Raw genomic sequence first — 22,358 nt, forward strand, 5'->3', positions numbered from 1 at the left:
AGTACCCCCTGCTATGTTGTTCTAGAAGCCACAGAGCACCATGGCAACCTGGATATCTCAGTACTAATGATGCTGTTTCTTTTCGTGGTGGTAAAACAAAAGTCAGCCTGCACTACTGTCTCATGAGAAATTTTTTATTATCTTTCATCAGATGAAAGAGTATTCGCCTACACATTGCCAATATTCATCCAGATATATTTTGGGGAAAAAAAGCTCTTCAATTTCTCAAGCACTTTTTTCATCTTTTGAACTAGAATCCAAGTCATGGAGGCCCATCACCTTACAGCTTCTTAAATGGCAAACATAATTATTCTTTGATTTTGTTTTTCCTCAGGCTGCATTCTTAAGTAATTTAATTTTCCTTTTGTTATATGTGATTGGCAACAATATGCACAATGAGTTTGTATCTAACACAATTTTGAAATAGCGTTTTTTCTTTTTTATGTCTGATAATCATTGTAGGGTGTAACTCAAATTTAGTATACGCCAGCATGGCAAGTGGCCGCAGCTCAATTCTTCCTCCTGAGAGTCAGATGGCCGGTATGCATTACTAATCTATTATAGTGCGTATTAAACAAATCCAAAGTTTGTTCATTTTTTTCCATAAAAACCAAAGTCCTTTTGTAATCACAATATAATATTTGTCTACTCCCTTTTCTGTAATTTAATATATTTTGGATGGCCAAGCAGTTCTACATGGATGGGAAGAATCACTCCTTCCCCCCGTTGAGAGCAAGAAGGCACATAGTGTTTAAGAGTTAGAATGAGTCTGGTTGACCCCATACTTAACTACAAAGTTATGCTCTGAGCCTCATATTTTCTCATCTGTTAAAAAAAAAAAAAAATGCCAGTAACATGTTCAACCAGTTGAATTTGCCAGTCTGTAACCTCTGCTTTGGATGTGTTCTTTTTTTCCTAACTACTCCAAATTATGACAGTAAATCACTTGTCTCTTGACTGTAAAGGCAGCAGCTGCTCAAGTTCACCTACACCCATGCCAGGCTCTGGTATTTTGATTTCTAGGATTAGTCAAATCTTTGGGCCCTGCTCATTCTGAGAGGGAAGGCTCTCATAGAGTTTTTGTAATGAATTGAGTAGATGTTATCCATAAAGGAGTGGTTTTTATTCATTTCATTAAGGATATTTACAGCTGTAAGTGTCAGAAAATCTGACTAGCAAATGCTAAAATATAAGAAAGTTTGTTGTTTACTCCAGAATTCTTGGGATACATATTCCTAGGTCTGATTCAACAGTTTCATCAAGACCCCAGGCTTATCTGCATCCTCTTACTCTACCATTCTTAGCATGATGGCTCATACTTGCAAGATTGCATGTTGACTTGTTGCCTCATGGTTTCAAGATGGCTGCCTCTGCTCCAAGCATTATGTCCTTTCCCAACTACATTCAAAGACAGAAAGTGAAGGGAGTAGCTTCCCTAGAACTAGGACTCTCCTTTTTTTTCTTTTTCCTTTGAAAGAGAGGAGGAATCTACAGAGGATTCTCTCTCATTACAGACTTTCCTTTAGATCTTCAAAGCCAGAACCAGATACCTTTAGCTCTAAGGAAGACTAAGAAAACGAGTACAGTCAGCCCTCTGCATCCATGGATTCCATATCCATGGATTCCACCAACTACAGATGGAAAATATTCTTTTAAAAAATTAAAAATGGCCAGGTATGGTGGTTCATGCCTGTAATACCAGCACTTTGGGGGGCTGATGTGAGAGGATCTGTTGAGGCCAGGAGTTTGAGGCCAGCCTGGGCAATATGGCAAAACCCCATCTCTACAAAAACTATGTAAAAGGCCCAGGTGTGGTGGCATGTGCCTGTGGTCCCAGCTACTTTGGAGGCTGGGGCAGGAAGATTGTTTGAGCCTGAGAGGCAAAGGTTGCAGTGAGCGAAAATCATGCCATTGCACTCCAGCCTGGGTGACAGAGTGAAACTCTGTCTTAAAAAAAAAAAGTTAACTATGACAATAAAAATAATACAAACAAAAATATAGAGTATAATCACTATTTATATAGCATTTACATTGTATAAAGATTATAAATAATCTAGAAATAATTTATAGTATACAGGAGAATATGCATAGGTTATACTAAACCATACATATTATCTAAATACTAAACCATTTTACCTAAGGGACTTGAGCATCTGTGGATTTTGATAATTGCAGGGCTCCAATCTTCCATGGAGTCGAGGGTCTACTCAGTATGATTGTCTCAACCTCCATATTGAGAGACAGACAAGGGAGAAGGGGTATAAATGCCTGCTGGGTCTTTTAGGAAGGGGCCCACCATAGTACTCAGAATGTTCTTTCCTTCATCTCTCTATCCCACCTGGATGAATTAGCCCTTCTTTGTTATGTAGTAGAGCAATTCATATGTGTACATGTTAAATGATTTGTTTCCCTGTTAAACGTTAACTGATGATGATAAACACAAATATGAGATTTTCCTGTCATAGTTATGATGCCTTACATTTATATAACAATTTTGTATCTATTATCTCAAATTCTGTTCATAAGAATGTCATAAGTTTCAGATTTTTGGTCTCTCTTTCCATATGAGAAGTAGAGAGATGACATTTATGATCATACAGCTCATCAGTAGTAAACTGGGAAGCTTGATTCTTTGACCTAAGTTTTTTAACCTTTTACATTGTCTGTAAACCTAATGCTAAATTAAGAAAACTAGAAAGTTTTTTCCCTGCTTCTAGTAGGGTAAACTTTTAGTATTCTTTCTAATGCAGAGAAATTAATGAAGCTCTACATCCAGTTAAAAATTCCAGTGTTTTTGTTGGGTAGGGGTGGGGAGGTGGGACAGTTAGTAGCATCTCATAAAATATGATATGGGAATTTCCTTTGATCCAGTGATCCCATTCTATAAATTTTTCGCTGGGATATAAACACAGAAAGGTAAAAGGTTTTATCTCCAATTCATATTCAGCATCATTAATATTAACAAAACTGTAGAAATAATCTAAATGGACATGAGTTGGAAACTAGAAAATCATGGCATATATATATATATACACAAGGGAAATGTGAATCTGTTAAAATTATTATAAGGCAATCTCACTTGTGAATATTGATATAATAAGTGATTAAAAATTCCTTAACAGCAGACTAAGTCCAGCAGCACATTAAAAAAAATACATTGTAATCAAGTGAAGTTTCCAGGAATGCAAAGATGGTTCAATTTTAGAAAATCCATAAACATCTATAAAATAATCATGTGATTATAGCCTTAGTCTGGCAGAAAGGCAGTTGATAAAATTCAACAAACATTCCTAATACAATGGATTCAGTAGGAACTGATGGATGCTCCTTTAACATAGTACAACCTGTGTAGTTCTTAATTTACTTGAAACCATAGCCCTTTCTCTGCTAAACTCAGGAAGAAGGCAAGGATGCCCATTGCTTCCATTCTATTTAATATTGCGCTGGATTTACTGACCAGTATAGACAGAGAAGACAAAGTAATTAGTAGTAAGGGATTAGAAAAGAAGAAATTGAAAACCATCTCTATCAATGATATGGATATAGTATACCTGGAAGACACAAAAGACCTGGACATAAAACTAATTCAGACAATAAGAGTAAGGTGGCCATATGTAAAATTAACATGAAAAATCAATAGTCTTCATATACACAAACAATAACCTTGCTAGAATGATAGTGTAAGAGAAAATGTCATTTAAAACAGCAACAGTGACAACAAAAGATCAACTACTTAGAAACAAATTTAAAGGAAATGTGCAAAACTTGTGTAAGAAAAAATTTAAACACTCCTTTTTTGGAATGATAGGATGATTCAACATCATAAAGATACCAATTCCCCTAGATTTCACTCAATTCCAATAAATGCAAAATAGCAGGATTTTTTTTTCAGCTAAGTTGATTCTAAATTTCGTGTGGAAAAATTAAAAAGCCCAAACATAGGAAAACCTTGGAAAAGAAGGATGTAAGAGGAGGATCAGTAAATTTGACCAAATGTTGAAACACACCAGTAAGTCTCTGTAATTAAAAAGTGTGACATTGGTGTGTAAATAGTCTATTCAGTGGAATAAAATAGAGTCTTGAAATAGATCCACATACATCTGGAAATTAGGTGTGTGATAAGGGTGGCATCTCGAATCACTGGGGAAAAGATGAACTTATTAATCAATGGTGTTGGAACAACTGAGAAAAGATAAAACTGAATGCACATCTCACACCATACTTAAAAATAAACTGCAAACCTGATTAAAGATCTAACAAACAAAATAAAACCACACAGTTATGATAGAAAACATGATGCATTCCTTTATAATCTGAGAGTAGGAAACTTTTTAAAAATATGACAAAACCCAGAAACAATAAAAGGAATTTGCCTTTTAAAAATGAAAAATCCTTTGCATTGTAGAAAAAAATTAAATAAAACCAACAAATGGGAGGGGAAAATAGGGGCAATTTATATCAAGTACAAAAAGCTAATTAATTAATGATCTATAGAAAATAGAGAAGATAAAAAATCCTGATGTGCAGAGAAATGAACAGTCAGTTCATGGAAAAATAAAATCAGATGATGCTTAACATATGAACACTCCACCAATTGTAATGAAAGGAGGTGAATTAAAATTACACTGTTCTTTGAAAAGTTAGTGACTGAGAGGGCACAATGGAGGCTTCTGAGGTGCCTTATCTTTGATCTGGGCTGGAGATACTCAGATTGTTCACATAAAAATTTCTCAAGCTCCACACCTTAAATCTATGCAATCTATTGTACAAGGGGACTTTTACAAGTTCATAGGAAAATAGAATTAAAAGATACAAATAAAAAAATAAACTTATTTCTTGACACAAGCCCCATCAACTTCAATACATCTTTGTAAGTGATAATACCAGCCATTTAGTCCATCCTTAACAAAGTGAGGTCCTGGGAATTTAACCATGTCAATGCAGTCTTTTTTACATATTAACTGAAGAAAAATTATATATATATATATAATTTTTTTTTTTTTTTTTTTTTGAGACAGAGTCTTGCTCTGTCACCCAGCCTGGAATGCAGTGGCACAATCCCAGCTCACTGTAAGCTCTGCCTCCCAGGTTCATGCCATTCTCTTGCCTCAGCCTCCCAAGTAGCTGAGACTACAGGTGCCTGCCACCATGCCTGGCTAATTCTTGTATTTTTAGTGGAGAAGGGGTTTCACCATGTTAGCCAGGATGGTCTCGATCTCCTGACGTTGTGATCTGTCCACCTCAGCCTCCCAAAGTGCTGGGATTACAGGCGTGAGCCACTGCACCCGGCCCCTTTAAATATTTTTAAAGATTAGGAAACAAAAAGAAGTCAGAAGGAGCCAAATCAGGACTGCCAAGTGGATGATTAATGATTTCCCATCAAAAATCTCATGGAATTGTCCTTGTTTGATGAGAGGAATGAGCAGAAACATTGATATGGTGGAGAAGCTCTAGTGAAGCTTCCCTGGGCATTTTTCTGCCAAAGCTTTGGCTAATTTTCTCAAAACACTCTCATAATAAGAAGATGTTATCATTCTTTAGCTTTTCAGAAGGTGAACATGCAAAATGCCTTCAGCATCCGGAGAAACTTACCATGAGTTTTGCTCTTGTCCAGCTTACTTTTGCTTTGACTGGACCACTTCTACCACTTGATAGCCATTGCTTCGATTGTGCTTTGTCTTCGGGATTGTACTGGTAAAGCCACATTTCAGCTCATGTTACAATTCGTAGAAGAAATGCTTCAGGACCTTGACCACTTGTATAAAATTTCCACTGAAGGGTCTGCATCTGATTGGGCCACAATTGTTTTAGCACCCTTGGGAGTGAAAAGTTTGCTCAACTCAAATTTTTCATTCAGAATTGTATAAGCTGAAGTAATTGAAGTGTCTGTGGTGCTGGCTATTGTTTCTCCTGTTAATTTCCTGTACAATTGTCCTGTATAATTGTCTCCTGTACAATTAGGGCATGATCAACATTTTTTTTTTTTTTTTTGAGATGGAGTCTTGCTCTGTTGCCCAGGCTGGAGTGCAGTGGTGGGATCTTGGCTCACTGCAAGCTCTGCCTCCTGGGTTCACGCCATTCTCCTGCTTCAGCCTCCTGAGTGGCTGGGACTACAGGCGCCCACCACCACGCCTGGCTAATTTTTTTTGTATTTTTAGTAGACAGGGGGTTTCACCATGTTACCCAAGATGGTCTCAATCTCCTGACCTTGTGATCTGTCCACCTCGGCCTCCCAAAGTGCTGGGATTACAGGTGTGAGCCACCACACCTGGCCTAAGATTTTTTTTTCTCACAAATTGATGTGGATGAATTGCCACTATGGGCTTAAATCTTAAATCTTAATCTTAATACTGAGTCCTACCTTTTTAAAGTGAGTTATTTATTTGTAACTGCTTCTTTGGAGAAATGTCACATAAACTTTTTGTAAAACATCAGTGAGTTCACTGTTCTGCCACTTGAGCCTCATAATAACCTTAATATTTGTTCTTGCTTCATTTTAGCAGAATGCATGTTGCTCTGACAGGAGCTCTATCCAGACTGATGTCTTATTCTTCTTAGTGCCTCAAACTAGATCCTGTTTAGGCATGTTATAACAAGTGTTGTGAGTTTATTTTGGTCAAAAAAGTTGGAATCCGTACATAGTTTTTTCATATACACTTTTTCCGTGAACTTTTTACAGATCCCTCTTATGGATGTTATACTTACTAAAAATGTTCTTAATAAAAACCTAGTAGTCAGATACCATTTCTTACTCCTCCTCAGATTAGCACAAATTTAAGTTTGATGACATGCTCTGTTGGCAGGACTATAAAGAAAAAAGGCACTATAATATAATGCTGATAGGAATGCAAAATAGTACAATCCTGTGGAGAGAAATCTGGTAATATTTAACAAAACCACAAATACTTTTACCTTTTGACCTGGTAATTCCACATCTAATAATTTACCCTAAACATACAACTGGAAAACAGCATAACACAAGGTCATTATTTTTGTTAATATCAAAGGAATAGAAACAACTCAATGTTTATTGGTAGAAGACTGGCTAAATAAATAATGATATTAGCTCACAGTAAATTTATATGGCCATAAAAAAATGCGGATAGTCTCTAGGCATTAGTAGGGAATGGAGAAAGCAAGATGCAAAAAGGTCTATATAGCATGCTACTCTTTCTGTAAAGAAGAGGAGAAAATAATAATTCACATATGTATTTGCTTATTTTTTGACAGACATGCAGGAAAAACAAAATAGAAGCAGTTGAAAAGTGTTATCTGTAAGGAGCATGAGGAGTGGGGAAGAAGAGATAGGGATGGAAGAGGAACTTGCCTCAATGTACCATTTTCTGTCATTTTGAGTTTTGAAAAATGAAAATTTTTACATATTTAAATAATAAAGTCAGAGAGGAAACGTGTGAAGTCCCTGAATTGGGAACAAACTAAAACAAAGGAACCTAATGATCTATCAATCTGGAAATATAACCACACAGAGAATAGTCTTATTCTAAGTAAATTTTTGACTCAATACTGACTCTCGATACTAGGGAATTATATTCTAAGGAAAAGAAGAACTACAATGAAATCTTAAACTTCACTTGGCAATTTTATTATTTATAATAGTTTTGAAGTTATTATTATTTCAAAATTATAGAATAAAGCAAATAAATGTTTTTGTTAATGTTTTTAGGAAGCATGATTTTGATTTTAAGAGAAAAGATATATAAATACAAAAAATAGGGGGAAAAACCTGTAATGTTAATTTAAATGGAAAATATCTATATGAATTCATGAGTTTGTTTTTTTTTTAATTGGAAACTCTGACCACTGAAAAGCATTCAAAGCAATGACATCTCAATGGCAATGAGCATATCTAGTGCCCTGATGTCAGTTTCTAAGTTGTTTCCCCACTAAAGGTAATTAGAGTTTTTTGGAGAAATGCCTGATTTCAGATCTGGGGCAGGGAAAGTTCAAGGTTAGTCTGTGCCACCTTGTGTCATAGAATATCAGGAAGCACTCAGAGACCAATAGGATTATGTCAGAAGATATATACACCAACTTGAAGGAGCTCCCTCTGACCAAACTTGGGCAAATTTTAGCATCAAAAGGAATAATGACTTTAATTATTTGTCCTACATTGAATAAATAACAAATCCACGAGTCCAGTGTGGTACTCAGTAGATTAAGATAGATGGATGTCATTTACTATACAATTGGTACTATGATCCCAACTCCCAGTGAAATACTTGATTCGGGAAATGGTTTTACCTAAAACCATTAGGTGATAATTATTGGGTAATACAATATTTCCAACATCACAAAGTGTCACTCATCAATTACTTGCCAATTACAAAAGGAAACACTTTTATAACAGATATCTGGAGTTACCATATAACTTGGTGATCAAAGTTAGCAGCATTAATAGTGGGAAGGTACATCACCTGTCTTCAGATATGATAAAGTCCGAAGTGTACAACCTCACCAATGACATGTTGTTTACAAATATCTTGGAACTCAAATAAAAAAGAGCCTTTAGACTTCATATCCATTTCATAAGAATGGCAAAAGCTCAAAGAGCAATTTAAATGACACCATGAGGAAATTGCCAAAAAACCCCACAATGTGGAATATCTGCAAACCTACTCTTCAAAGAGTCAATGTCATGTTGGAAAGTAAAAAGGTAGGAGTACTGCTCCAGATTTTTGATAGAGACATAACCAAATATAATGCTTGAACTTTAATTGGACTCTGATTTGAAAAACCAACTTTAAGATGTATTTGGGGCACCACTTGAATATGGAGCAGATATCAGGGAATGAATTTTTATTTCTAAGATACAATCCTATTGGGACCTTGTGGCAGAAGCTCTTGTTTTAAGGAAATACTTAGAAAAATAGAAAAAATACAGTAAAATGTAGAGAATTGTTGAGCCTAGGAGGCAGATATAAAAGTGGTCATTATACTAGTTCTTCAACTGTTCTGCATATTTAAAATATTTTATGATAAAAATTAGAAAAATTAGATTTATCTTTTCACTTAAAAGATTAACAAGGGCAAATTGTTGAATTTAAAATGCATGGTTAGAAAACAAATAAATAAATAGGTACTCATTTGCATAAAATGAGTAGAATACATATTGAAAAATCAATGCAATGTTTGTACACCTATGTTTATAACAGCATTTTTCACAGTAGCCCAAATTAGGAAACACCTAGGAATCCATCAGTGGATGAATAGATAAATAAAATATGGTGTATACATACAGTGGGATGTTATTCAGCCTTAAAAAGGAAGGAAATGCCAACACATGCTCCAGCGCAGATAAACTTTGAAGATATTATATTAACTGAAAAGAACAAATACTGTGTGATTCCACTTACATGAGCTATGTAGAGTGGCCAAACTCATAGAATGGTGGTTGCCAGGAGTTGGGGAGAGGGAGGAATGGGTTATTATTGTTTAATGGATATGGAGTTTCAATTTTGCAAGAATTCTGGAGACTGATGTACCACAATGTGAATATATTTAACATTACTGAATTGTACACTTAAAAATGGCTAAGATGGTACATTTTTGTCATGTGCATCTTGCCATAATTAAAACATTAAAAATTAGATATAAAAATTAATATGTACATAAAAATATATTTAGAAGAATGTATGTCCAGACACATGTACAGAGTTGTTATTTCTGTAAATTAGAGTTTCTGGGCAATTTTTGCTTCCCTTTCCATTCCTATATTGTTTTCATTTTTTAATGTTGATCATGAATCCATTTTACTAAAAAAAAACTATTTTTAAAGCAAGAAAACTTCCCCAGATTTTGAGTGTTTCAGAAAACATGGTAATTCAAGAGCCTACTTTTAGGGAAATGGATTTGCAGGAAACAATGGAAATTGTCAATGTAACCTAAGAATTTTATTAAAAGCAGCAAAAATCCTTTGTCCCATATGGTGAGAAGCAAAACAGGCTGCTGTCCTGTCCTGTGTGTTGCGGTTGCTGTGGAGAGCTTGGCCTTCTGACCCTTTGGCAGGGCCTAGCCAACCTGACCTTGCTCACAGCTGAGGCTCAGCAGCAGCAGGGCCTTTGTGGGAACTCGCCTGCCCCTCCCAGTGAACTGTGCTTTGCTTGGTGCCTCGCCAGGAAGGAGGCGAAGTTTGCCTGCTGTTGTTGACCTGGGCTGGTCGGCCTCCCTGTCCTGAACATCAGTTCCAGCATCTCACCTTGCTTGACTGTGCCCCAGCGGGGGCGTTGGTGCCTCTCATCTCACAATTGCCTCTGTGACAGAGCCAGGCTTTGATCTCTCCTCCATGAATCCAGTTCCTCTCAAAGTCTGTTAATCCCTTGGGTCCACGGGTTATTCCCGTACAGCATCCCCACTCTGATTACTCATCTCAACTGTGGCTGATGCAGAGGCATTTTGACCTTTGGTCCCTGTCAGGCCACAGGCCCTGTATTCTATTTGTGATGGAGAGACTTATGTCCTAACTGTTAATATGTTCACATAAACATACATGCCATTACAGTATCATTAAATGTTTTCTAAAATTTATCATAAAGCAGTACTAGCATTTATATCCACATGGGATTTTGAAAACAAATGAATTATATAGTTCTGTTTTGTTTTCCATTAATTTATTATTTTCAGTTTAATTTAAGGTACAGTCAACATAACCTCAATATCAGATGATGTCTACTTTTTAAAAAAGTAAATATTTTGAAAACATAGAAAAGTACAGAGAATACCAAAACGAACACTTGTGTTCAGACCACCCAGATTTAACAAACGTTAACATTTTGTAGTGATTGTTCCGGGTCTAGAATTTTCATTTTAAAAATAAATTTTACTTCTGTATGTGGGCAAAGCTGGCCTCAGGGAAAGAGTGAAGCTGTGATATTCCCTCCCTGCTGTCCCCTGCCCTTCTGTTGCAGGTGACTGACCAGGCATCTGTGGCCCTAGGTGGCACACAGGGCCATGCTGGGCCTTTCCCAGCACAGCTGTGCTGGCAGCTGCTCCCTGGGGTTCTCCATGGAGTGCTGGAGTCCTCGATTCTATCAGAAATGATAGAACTGAGTAGCATAAAAAACTGCAAGCCAAAAAAAGAAGGAAAGTTTATTAGAACAAAGGAAGCTTATTGTAACTCTGTAAGTGGGGCTGCTCCAAGCATCTCAGGAAAAAAGGGCATCCAGGAAATGAACAACTGTTGGAATCCCAGTTTGCTAGTGCTTCTCTCTGCTTCATTCTTTAATCCTATTCCATTTGCATTTTGGAAAATAGCCTCCCTCAGCTTCTAAGTTTACATGTGATATGTCCAGTCACACAAGAGGCTGACTATTAGACCTCGGTCGCAATGACACAGGTCAAGAGGAAAGAATCTCATTGTCTCATTTCTGTCTAGTAAACTCTGGTGAGGGAGGCAAATATGAGGCTAGAATGACATGTATGACAAATATGAGGCCAGGATGACTGTATTAGTCTGTTTTCCTGCTGCTAATAAAGACATACCTGAGACTGGGTAATTTATAAAGGAAAGAGGTTTAATGGATTCACAGTGGCAGAAGATGAAGGAAGAGCAAAGGGACTTCTTACATGGTGGCAGGCAAGAGAGAGCTTATGCAGGGGAATTCCCATTTATAAAACCATCAGACCTCGTGAGACTTATTCACTACCAGGAGAAAAGCATGGGTAAGACCCGCCCCCATGATTCAATTACTTCCCCCCAGGTCCCGCCCATGACACATGAGAATTATTGGAGCTACAATTCGAGATGAGATTTAGGTGGGGACACAGTCAAACTATATTAATGACACTTCTGTGATCCTGTGGATTTGGAGAGTGATGGCGATGATCTCAAGAAGGAAACCCCCTCTCCTGCACATGGCTGCATACTCTCCAGGGAACAATCATTGCAATCTGAGAAGCACACAACAGGGATATCAACAAAAGCTAGGAATGCCTTTCTAGCCCAGATGCCTAGCACTGGGGAAAGCACAAGATATTGCTGGTGGTGAGGAGAACAATGAAGACAATTTTGGGTGGCCCACTTGTCATTAAAAGTATCACAGAACAGGATTTGTGTATGTACAACAATTCCCATATTTATTTACAAATGAACAATGCTCTAAGAGTTGGGTTAATGTTGCTGTGTTTCTTCAGCCAGTGCTTAGGCTCTGCTGTGCCAGCGATTTAGCTGGTTAGGAGAAGACAGTGACAATACAACTCCAAACTTTTTCAAAGGGCTAACAGTGTTATGTTGACCCTGCCTGCATATTATAAAAAATTAGCTCCATTTTTGAGCAATATCTCATAAAATGCACACTTATATTTCTTTCTATATTCATTCTCACTTCTAAAGGTATGTATCTGGGTTATTTTTACCCTCATAAGCCATTTCAAATATTTTCTGAAATAAACAAGATAGATATAAATGTGTAAAATGATGTCATGTTTATATTTCCATACTATCTCATAGAAATCTGAAGCATACGGCTACTAATAATACATTGATGTGCTTCATAATGATGTGTCAGTCAATGGAGGATCACATATACAATGGTGGTCCCTTGAGATTACAATGGAGCTGAAAACTTCTATTGCCTAGGGACCTCATAGCCATAGTATGTGGTAGCGCAATGCATTACTCACATGTCTGGGGTTATAGTGGTGTAAACAAACCTACTGTGCTGCCAGTTGTATACAATTCTAGCATATAAGTAATTACTATATTATGCTTTTTTTCTTCAACTTTTACTCTAAGTCAGGGGTACATGTGCAGGATGTGCAGATTTGTTACACAAGTGAACGTGTGCCATGGTGTTTTGCTGCACAGATCATCCCATCACCTAGGTACTGAACCCAGCATCCATTAGCTATTCTTCTTGATGCTCTCGCTTCCCCAGGCTCTACCAACAAGCCCCAGTGTGTGTTGCTCCCCTCATGTGTCCATTTGTTCTCATCATTCAGCTCCCACTTATAAGTGAGAACATGCGGTATTTGCTTTTCTGTTTCTGCATTAATTTGCTGAGGATAATGGCTTCCAACTCCACCTGTGTCCCTGCAAAGGACATGATCTTGTTCCTTTTTATAGCTGCATAGTATTCCATGGTGTATATGTACCACATTTTCTTTATCCACATTTTCAGTCTATCATTGATGGCATTTAGGTTGATTCCATGTCTTTTGCTATTATGAATAGTGCTGCAGTGAACATAGGCATGCATGTGTCTTTAGAATAGAATGATATATATTCCTTGGGGTATATACACAGTAATGGGATTGCTGGGTTGATGGTATTTCTGGTTCTAGGTCTTTGAGGAATTGCCACACTGTCTTCCACAATGGTTGAATTAATTTATACTCCCATCAATAGTGTAAAAGTGTTCCTTTTTCTCCACAACCTCACCAGCATCTGTTGTTTTTTGATTTTTTAGTAATAGTCATTTTGACTGGCATGAGATGGTATCTTTTTGTGGTTTTGATGTGTATTTCTCTAATGATCAGTGATTTTGAGCTTTTTTTCATATGTTTTTTGGCCACATGTATGTAATTACTATATTATACTTTTATCACTATTTTAGAATGTGCTCTCACTTACATAAAAGATAACTGTGAAACTGCCTCAGGCAGGTCCTTCAGGAGTATCCAGAAGAAAACATTGTTATCATAGGAGGTGACAGCTCCATGCATGTTACTGGCCCTGAAGGCCTTCCAGGGGACAAGGTGTGGAAGTGAAAGAGGGTGATACTGATGATCCTGACCTTGTGTAGGCCTGGCTAATATCTGTGTTTGTGTCTTAATTTTTAACACAAAAGTTTTTTTAAAAATACAGTAAATTTTAAAATAGAAAGAAGCATATTGAATAAGGACGTAAAGAAAGAAAATATTTTGGCCGGGCGCGGTGGCTCAAGCCTGTAATCCCAGCACTTTGGGAGGCCGAGATGGGCGGATCACAAGGTCAGGAGATCGAGACCATCCTGGCTAACACGGTGAAACCCCGTCTCTACCAAAAAATACAAAAATATCTAGCCGGGCGAGGTGGCGGGCGCCTGTAGTCCCAGCTACTCCGGAGGCTGAGGCAGGAGAATGGCGGGAACCCAGGAGGCGGAGCTTGCAGTGAACTGAGATCCGGCCACTGCACTCCAGCCCTGGCGACAGAGCGAGACTCCGTCTCAAAAAAAAAGAAAGAAAATATTTTTATATAGCTGTGCAATGTGTGTTTTAAGCTGTCTTACTACAAAAGAGTCAGAGAGTTAAAAAATCAAAACCTATATGAAGTTAAAAAGTTACAGGAAGCTAAAATTAATGTATTATTGAAGAAACGAAAATATTTTTTATAAATTTAGTGTAACCTAAGTATACAATGTTTATAAAACATACAGTAGTGTATAGTAATGTCCTAGGCCTTCACATTCTTTCACTACTCACTCACTCACTCACCTACCCAGAGCAACTTCGAGTCCTGTAAGCTCCATTCATGCCAAGTACCCTATACATGCGTACCATTTTTTATCTTTTATCCCATAATTTTGTTGCACCTTTTCTATGTTTAGATACACAAATCCTTACCATTGTGTTACAGTTGCCTCCAGTATTTAGTGCAGTCGCATGCAGTACAGGTTTGGACCGTGGGAGCAGTAGGCCATATCGCGTAGCCCTGGTGTGTAGTAGGCTGTACCATCCAGGTTTGTGTAACCTCACTCTGTGATGTTGTGCAATGATGAAATGACCTAATGATACATTTCTCAGAACATAAGCTTATCATGAAGTGATGCATGACTGTGTTTTGACTATAAAGACAGTAACCCTTTCTAACATTTTTTTCTGAAGAAAACAATTTTTAAGCTGAGGTTTGGGATAGAGAGCACACGTCCTCCCTGAAGGCTCCTCTAGTGCATTGGGTCTCATAAACCACAGATAATTTGTAGACTATTTTTATTTGCTGACGAAAAGTCACCTCTCTAGGCTCTTCAGCCCTCAAGTGTTGCAGATTTCACTTTCTGAGGTCACGGCCGCAGGACACACTTTGCTTGACCAGCAGCTGTGGCCTGAGTTTTGGATTGACAGTGAAATGCATAGAAACATAGCAGGCTTCCCCCAACACCAAGATGGCTCAACTTTAAGAAAGATACAGGACTGATGCCGATACGGCATGGCTGGTGACTGCTGGGCTCAGCCTCTGAATATCTCCCTGTCACTCCCCAGGAAGGTTGAGCAGGTAGTCATGGGAGGAGGCCGAGAGCGTGGAGAGAAATTCAGCTGAGGGAGTCATTTGCTCTGGGGTTGCCTCGGCTTTTGTCCTTGCTCATCTCAGCCCCTGCAGGGTATGTGGGCTGTGCCTGTGCTGGATCAGCTATGTGCATCCAAGCCCCTTACTCATGACTGCTCGGCAGTGGAGGCAGTGAGGCACAGGCACGCGGTCCATCCAGTCCTCAGTGTGTTCTTTTCCTACATTCAGTATAACCCCCATAATTCCTTGATTGAGTGCTGCAAGAGAAACTGCACCAAACAAGAGTCAAGTCCTTCTGTGTCCCTGTAGGTAAACAAAAATTCACAAACCAGCTGTTCAGCCAGGGCCACATCTTCCCCATGTTTGTAATGCTAAGTACAAGGTGTGGCATACACTAGGTCCTTGGTCAAAATTTGTCCAGTGAATATACGCTTTTGACCTCTATTTTTTTTTTTTTTTTTTTTTTTTTGATGGTGGACAGGATCTCACCCAGGACGTATGTAGTGCTGTGGCATGATCATGGCTCGCTGCAGCTTTGACCTCCCAGGTGCAAGTGATCCTCTTACCTCAACCTCCCAAGTGGCTTGGACTACAGCTGTGCACTGCCATGTCTGGCTAATTTTTAAAATTTTTTTCTAGAGACAGGGGTCTCACTGTGTTGCCCAGGCTGGTCTCAAACTCCTGGGCTCAAATCATACTCCCTCCTCGGCCTCCCAAAGTGCTGGGATTACAGGGATTAGCCATGATGTTCAGCCTGACCTCTGAATTCTAATTATTTCATATGCAGGTTGTTTCATGCGTCTAGTGTTTATAAATGTTAAGTGATTGCCAAGCAAGTAATTTCTTTCTATTTTAAAAGTAATATCTATCAAAGGTGTTGTGCTGTTAAAACACACGATGATTGTAACATGAAGTCCCAAACTATTTCTTTCCATCTGTGTTTCAGATTATTTGAATATATTTTGCTGTATAAGGATGGAGTGATGTTTCAGATTGAGCAAGCCACCAAGCAGTGCTCGAAGATGACCCTGACAGAGCCCTGGGACCCTCTTGACATTCCTCAGAACTCCACCTTTGAAGACCAGTACTCCATCGGGGGGCCCCAGGAGCAGATCATGGTCCAGGAGTGGTCGGACAGAAAGTCAGCTAGATCCTGTAAGCGTTCAAAGGATCTAAGCATTGTATTCAGGATGCATGATGGGGAAGAAGGTTTAAGTTCTCTAAGGAAGGTAGTTTTTAGGGAAACATCCGCTTAATCAAAATTTTTTTAAAGCCTCCACTTAGGTCTGCACGTTACTTTGCTCACTACGTGGCAATAGGATCTAAGCTTCATATTTGAAACACCTCAGCCTTCTAGTGCCACCTGCACCTCTCTGCCACTTTGACTCTTGTGAACTTAGCCTTGATTTTGACATTTTATGGTCACCTGGAGGTCTGTGACATGGAAGGCATCTGCCTAAGGCACACATTTGAATCAGGTGCCTCCTTTTCTTTCTCCCACTTCCTACAGTTGCAGGGTTCAGATCTACTCCCACCATGCTGAGTGTGCAAACCAGCCTGCTTTTATGTGAAGCCATTCTCTGCCCTTCTGCTGATATATGCCTATCCCAAGACAGCTTTAACCACACAGGCATTCATGCTGTGGGACACGGTATGGTGATTTCTCAAAAATTTAAGGATAAAACTGCCATATGACCCAGCAACTCCATATATATATATTTGTACACCCATGTTCACAGCAGCATTATTCACAATTGCCAAAAGGTGGAAACCCAAATGTTCATCAACAGATAAATGGATAAACAAAATGTGGTATATTCATACAACAGAATATTATTCAGCCTTAAAAAGAAAGGAAACAACAGCACATGCTACAACCTGAGTAAACCTTGAGGATATAATGTTAAGAGAAACAATGCAGGCAGAAAATGATAAATACAGAACAATCCCACTTACACGAGGTATGTAGAATCGTCAAATTCATAGAGACAGAAAATTGAGTGGTGAGTTTCAAGAGCTGGGAGAAGAGGAATGGAAATTTAGTGTTTAACAGAGACAGAGTTTCAGTTTGGGAAGATGAAAAAAAGTTCTGTAGATGGATGGTGCTGATGGTTGTTCAACAAATGTGAATGTACTCAAGGTCACCAAATACTTAAAAATGGTCAAACGGTAAATTTTATCTTATGTACATTTTGCCATCACAAGAAAAAATATGAACTTCTTGCCTGTCTTCTTTATTCAAAAGTCAACTTTTTTCCTCTTATAGATGAAACCTGGATTGGCATCTATACAGTCAAAGATTGCTATCCTGTCCAGGAAACCTTTACCAAAAACTACAGTGTGATATTGTCCACGCGGTTTTTTGACATCCAGCTGGGTATTAAAGACCCCTCGGTGTTTATCCCTCCAAGCACGTGCCAGATAGCCCAACCGGAGAAGATGAGCGAAGACTGCTCCTGGTGAACCTGCGCATAGGGAAGTGGCAGCATCAGATGTCAGCCCCCTGTGGTCCCAGCTGGAGATAGATATGAGACTAGTCAAGATGAGAGTGCTAATTGGAGAGAAATATAATTTCAGGAAGATGCACATTGATGTGGGGTTTTGATATGTCTGATTTTGACTACTCAAGCTATGTTAACAGAAGAAAATTGAAAGGCGAGGGTGTGGCCATATGAGCTAACTGTGGCTAATATGGACACTTTGGGTATTTCTAATGCCTGTTCAGGGCTGATTTTGTACATGCACAGGTATATACACAATGCAGTGCCATGCAAATAGGGAGGGGTCAGTAAGAGAAGTTTGTCTTGGCAGCAAGTATTTATTGTTGACATTATTCAGAATTGGTGGTGATAATAAAAGGCAGAGTGATTTTGGTCAATTTTATGATTAATTCTTAAGTTCCCTGCAGAGAATGCCCCCTGTATTGCTGCACCAGGGTGGGCATTGCTCCCACTGAGCCCTACTCCACCCTGCCCCTGCACTCCCTTGGTTGCCAAAAAAATGATACCTTAAATCCCCTCCAGACTGAAGAATTGTATGGCATGACCCAATTGATATAAACATTTGGAAGGAAATGAAAAGCTAAAATAGGAAGTAATTATTCCTCTAAGGAAACATCTTAAGCAAGACAGTTTAGAGAATCCTAATATCTACACTGGTAAAGTGCAAGCCATGTAAGCTTCTTTTTTTTTTTCTATGCAAGAGTATTGATGTATGTGCTGAATCTTCACAGACTTGTCAATACACAGGCACTATTCTAAAATAGCACTGAACTGGGGATCAGGAAACTATTGTCTCCTAAACCCGGGACTAGAGTTCCCTTGTACTTTCACTCCTTTGGTCATTAAATGCACTGGGCTTGCCCTCACTTTGGCCTTCCTAGAACGCTGCTTCATAACCTCTCTGTCTGACTTCTGCATCTCCTTCCGTGTCAGCTCATTCACAAGAGCTGCTCCCAAGCCTGGATGAGTTGCACCTTGCATCCTGAGCATGCATTTCTCACAATAATTATTAAGCTGTGTGATAATTTCTGCTTTCAGGACATTGTCATCCATTATCTTGGCTGTGAGCTCCTTGGGTACGGGTACCTTGTATGTTTACTTTTATATCCCTAGCACCAAGCAAGTGCCTGGCACATGGTCAGTGCCCTAAGTATTTGTAGAGTGAAGAATGCCAGCCTCTCTTGTCCCTGGTTTCCTTATGTGTTAAATGTGGTTGAGTTTGTCCATCGCTAGGAGAGACTTCCAGTAATAAAATTTACTATTCTAGGTTATTCTACTGTTGTGTTTTATCTGCCCTTTTATCTTTTGTAGTTACCAGGAGAAATGTGTGACACCTATATTATGATGAAAACAATCTTATTACTCACAGTTTATCTATATTAAACAAATTTAATTGCATTTTGAAGTATTCTTTGATATTGTTGCTTTTGTAATAAATATGGATAATCTTGGTTATAAGGGAGTTAAAACAATGCTCTAATAAATAAAGTGCTTCATGTGATCAAAATCAAATTTGTTATCCTCTCTCAAAAGCCTGCTCTCCTTTTACCTTCCCTAAACTCCAGTGTCCAGTTGCCAAGGCCAGAAGCTTCAAGTCATTTTTGACCTATTTGTCTCCCTCAGTCCTCACTGGCAGTCAATATTCCTGAGTCCCATCAAAATAGCTCTTAAAACTCCTGCCTCTTCTCCACTCCCTCAGCCACCACCCAGCTCTGGGCTCTAAACATCATTGGCCTTTGCAGGATCTTCACACCCTCTGTCCTCGCCCTGGTCTTTTTTTTTTTCTGGAAGCCATCCTGTGTTCATTCATTCATTCACTTCATCAGTCAATCACAAGCCAGTACTAAGCACGTGCTCCCTCCAGTGTCCATGCAGGTTCCTGGGGTCCCAGAGGATTGTGAAGTTTGGACATGCAGGCCTCTGAACCGCACAGACAGGGAAGAGTTTCGCAGCTGCATTCCAGCTGACCCAGCCTGCTAACGCCTTTGTGACCATGTTTGCCCCACTTCCTGTCTCCCCAACCACAGAATGATCCTCTCCTCTCCTCTCCAAGCTGCACATCTCCCCTTAGCCCTAGGACTTTGTCTTTGCCCATTGCAGGCCACAACATTACTCAGAGAGAGAAGGAAGCTCCTTTTATTTTATGGAGGCCCATGCATAGTGGGTACCCTTTTGTTTTACAGTTGGCCTGTTTTAGTTATTAAGCCACTTCACAGAAAGGAGTAAAAAGTTCAGAAGGATTTGACATCTGGTCAAATCTGATCTGATGGCGCCCTGCCTCTGTGGTTCTTCACTGCTTACAAGTAAAGTGGAGACCCCATAGCATGGTGAACACACCCTTTTTCATCAGGCCTCTGATTCTTTCCAGCCTCACTCCTTGGGACAATTTCTTCTTTACCTAAATGCCTGAAGGGCTTGAGAAGTAATGGCTGGGTCACCTCCTGGTGGCAGGAGGGTTTCCTTACTCTGCAATCTTATGTAAAAACTTTCTAGTGGCCACCAGAGTCACAACGAAGAGGGCTATTAAACAGGGTATGGACTTGTACCTATTAATGAAGTGCAGTATCCCAGTGCCTCACTCATCTGCAGAGGTGGTATCACTGATAGTGGTCTGAGCCAGGGCTGGGTACCACTTTGTGGATACCCCACCTCATGTGTCTCTGAGCCTTTATGCTGCATTGGAACAATTTACTTTCACCTCTCCCAAGGAAGCCATGCCACTTCCAAATTGCCAGGTCCAGGCAAGCCCTAGGGTATGCTCAACATACACCTGCTTTCAACTCTGCCACCCTGAAGGCCCAGCTGTACGATAGAGCCATCACTCCCTCTCTCTCAGGGACCATGTGGAGTCAAGGAGGCCCGACCTTTCTGTCCCCAGTTTTTCTGTCATCAGGATGAGTTTCTTACCATAAGCTTTGCTAATCGAGAGTCCTAAAATCAGGACACATTTTAAAATTCTTTGAATATTTAATGAAGGCCAATAATTTTACGTCTTTGGGAAATTTTTCAATTAACTACTTATGATTTCCCACCAAGTTAAATCTGACATCATTTGAAAACAAAACACTCACCTCTTGCTGGGTTTCCTTTACCAAATACACTTTCTCTGTAGTCCCAGCTACTCAGGAGGCTGAGCTGGGAGAATCGCTTGACCCCAGGAGGTGGATATTGCAGTGAGCCAAGATTGCACCACTGCACTCCAGCCTGGGCAACAGAGTGAGACCCTTAAACAAACAAACAAACAAACAAACATCTTCATTTTCTCAATGTTCCCTGTGTTATTTCAAATCACTTTGCATATATATCCACTTGCAGCACATAGGGTGTTTTCACATTTTTCCACTGATGTGGGTCTTGTCTTTCTCCATCCACAGAAAGCACCTCAAATGCAGAAATGTCATCCTTTTCATTCCTGTTGAGTCAAAATAATTCCTACTGAATGACAGAATGAACCTCATCAGCCAAAGACTTGTGAATAATTGGTGATATTTAAAGGCTTTGTAGGTGAACACCTCTTAAAGAGACAAATTTAACTTTATTTATGGATATTCTGATATCAACAATCATCTCTTTTAGGAATTATGCTAGGATAATAAAGGGTTAGAACATATTTTTATTTGTTTTAAAACAGAATTATTAGCTCAACTACATGTGTAGAAAAAATACTGGGCCTATAATTTGTTGTATGGTTTATTCAGGGATAGTGGTGCTTACCTTTATGGTATCCTAATTTTAAAATTTATATTGTCTTCATTAGAGCAAAAATGAACACATATTTTCAATATTTATTTCATAATTAAAGTTGGAAAATGTAATGTAGTACCAGCATTCAAGGAGTGGGCTAATTTTTAACTATCCTATAATTTAGAAATAACATCAAAGACTTGGAACCAACCCAAATGCCCATCAATGTTAGATTAGATAAAGAAAATGTGGTACATATACACCATGGAATACTATGCAGCCATAAAAAGAATGAGTTCATGTCCTTTGTGGGGACATGGATGAAGCTGGAAACCATCATTCTCAGCAAACTAACACAAGAACAGAAAACTAAACATTGCACGTCCTCACTCATAAAGTGGGAGTTGAACAATGAGAACACATGGACACAGGGAGGGGGACATCACACACCAGGGCCTGTCAGGGGGTGGGGGGCTGGGGGAGGGATAGCATTAGGAGAAATACCTAAAGTAGATGACAGGTTGATGGGTGCAGCAAACCACCATGGCACGTGTATATCTATGTAACAAACCTGCACGTTCTGTTCTGCACATGTACCCCATAACTTAAAGTATAATAATAATAATAATAATAATTTTTTAATAAAGAAATAATGTGCAGTGAATATAACACACTCAGGATTTAAGTAATCTGAGTATATGTGTGTGTTGTGCTGTGGTTGCAGTTATATCATTCCCAATGGCATATTGTGTATTCATTTTAACATACAACTGTACATAGCTAAGTGTTCTTTTCCTCCACCAAGATAACTGATGGCAAAATAGGTACTCTTGTTACTTAAACATGATTAGTATTATTGCCATTTTTACTTGACCTCTATGGTTTTAATAAAGAAAATTATGTAAAAATAAAAAGAAGTCAAGGCATTATTGGTTATTGTGAGAAATGGGTTT

General features: G+C 38.9%; 1 protein-coding gene across 1 annotated transcript in view; it reads left to right on the forward strand.

The window, feature by feature from the left end:
• Positions 1-19,233, forward strand: part of EPDR1 (ependymin related 1) — a 31,815-nt gene extending 12,582 nt beyond the window's left edge. Inside the window, exons 2-3 of the mRNA XM_023192781.1 lie at positions 16,167-16,375; positions 17,487-19,233. Of these exons, the coding sequence (XP_023048549.1) occupies positions 16,167-16,375; positions 17,487-17,683 (406 nt within the window). The 3' untranslated portion in view covers positions 17,684-19,233. The remainder of the gene's footprint in view (positions 1-16,166; positions 16,376-17,486) is intronic.
• The last annotated feature ends 3,125 nt before the right edge of the window (positions 19,234-22,358 follow it).

Source organism: Piliocolobus tephrosceles, chromosome 8, assembly GCF_002776525.5.
Source record: "Piliocolobus tephrosceles isolate RC106 chromosome 8, ASM277652v3, whole genome shotgun sequence".
NCBI classification, from domain to species: Eukaryota; Metazoa; Chordata; class Mammalia; order Primates; family Cercopithecidae; genus Piliocolobus; species Piliocolobus tephrosceles.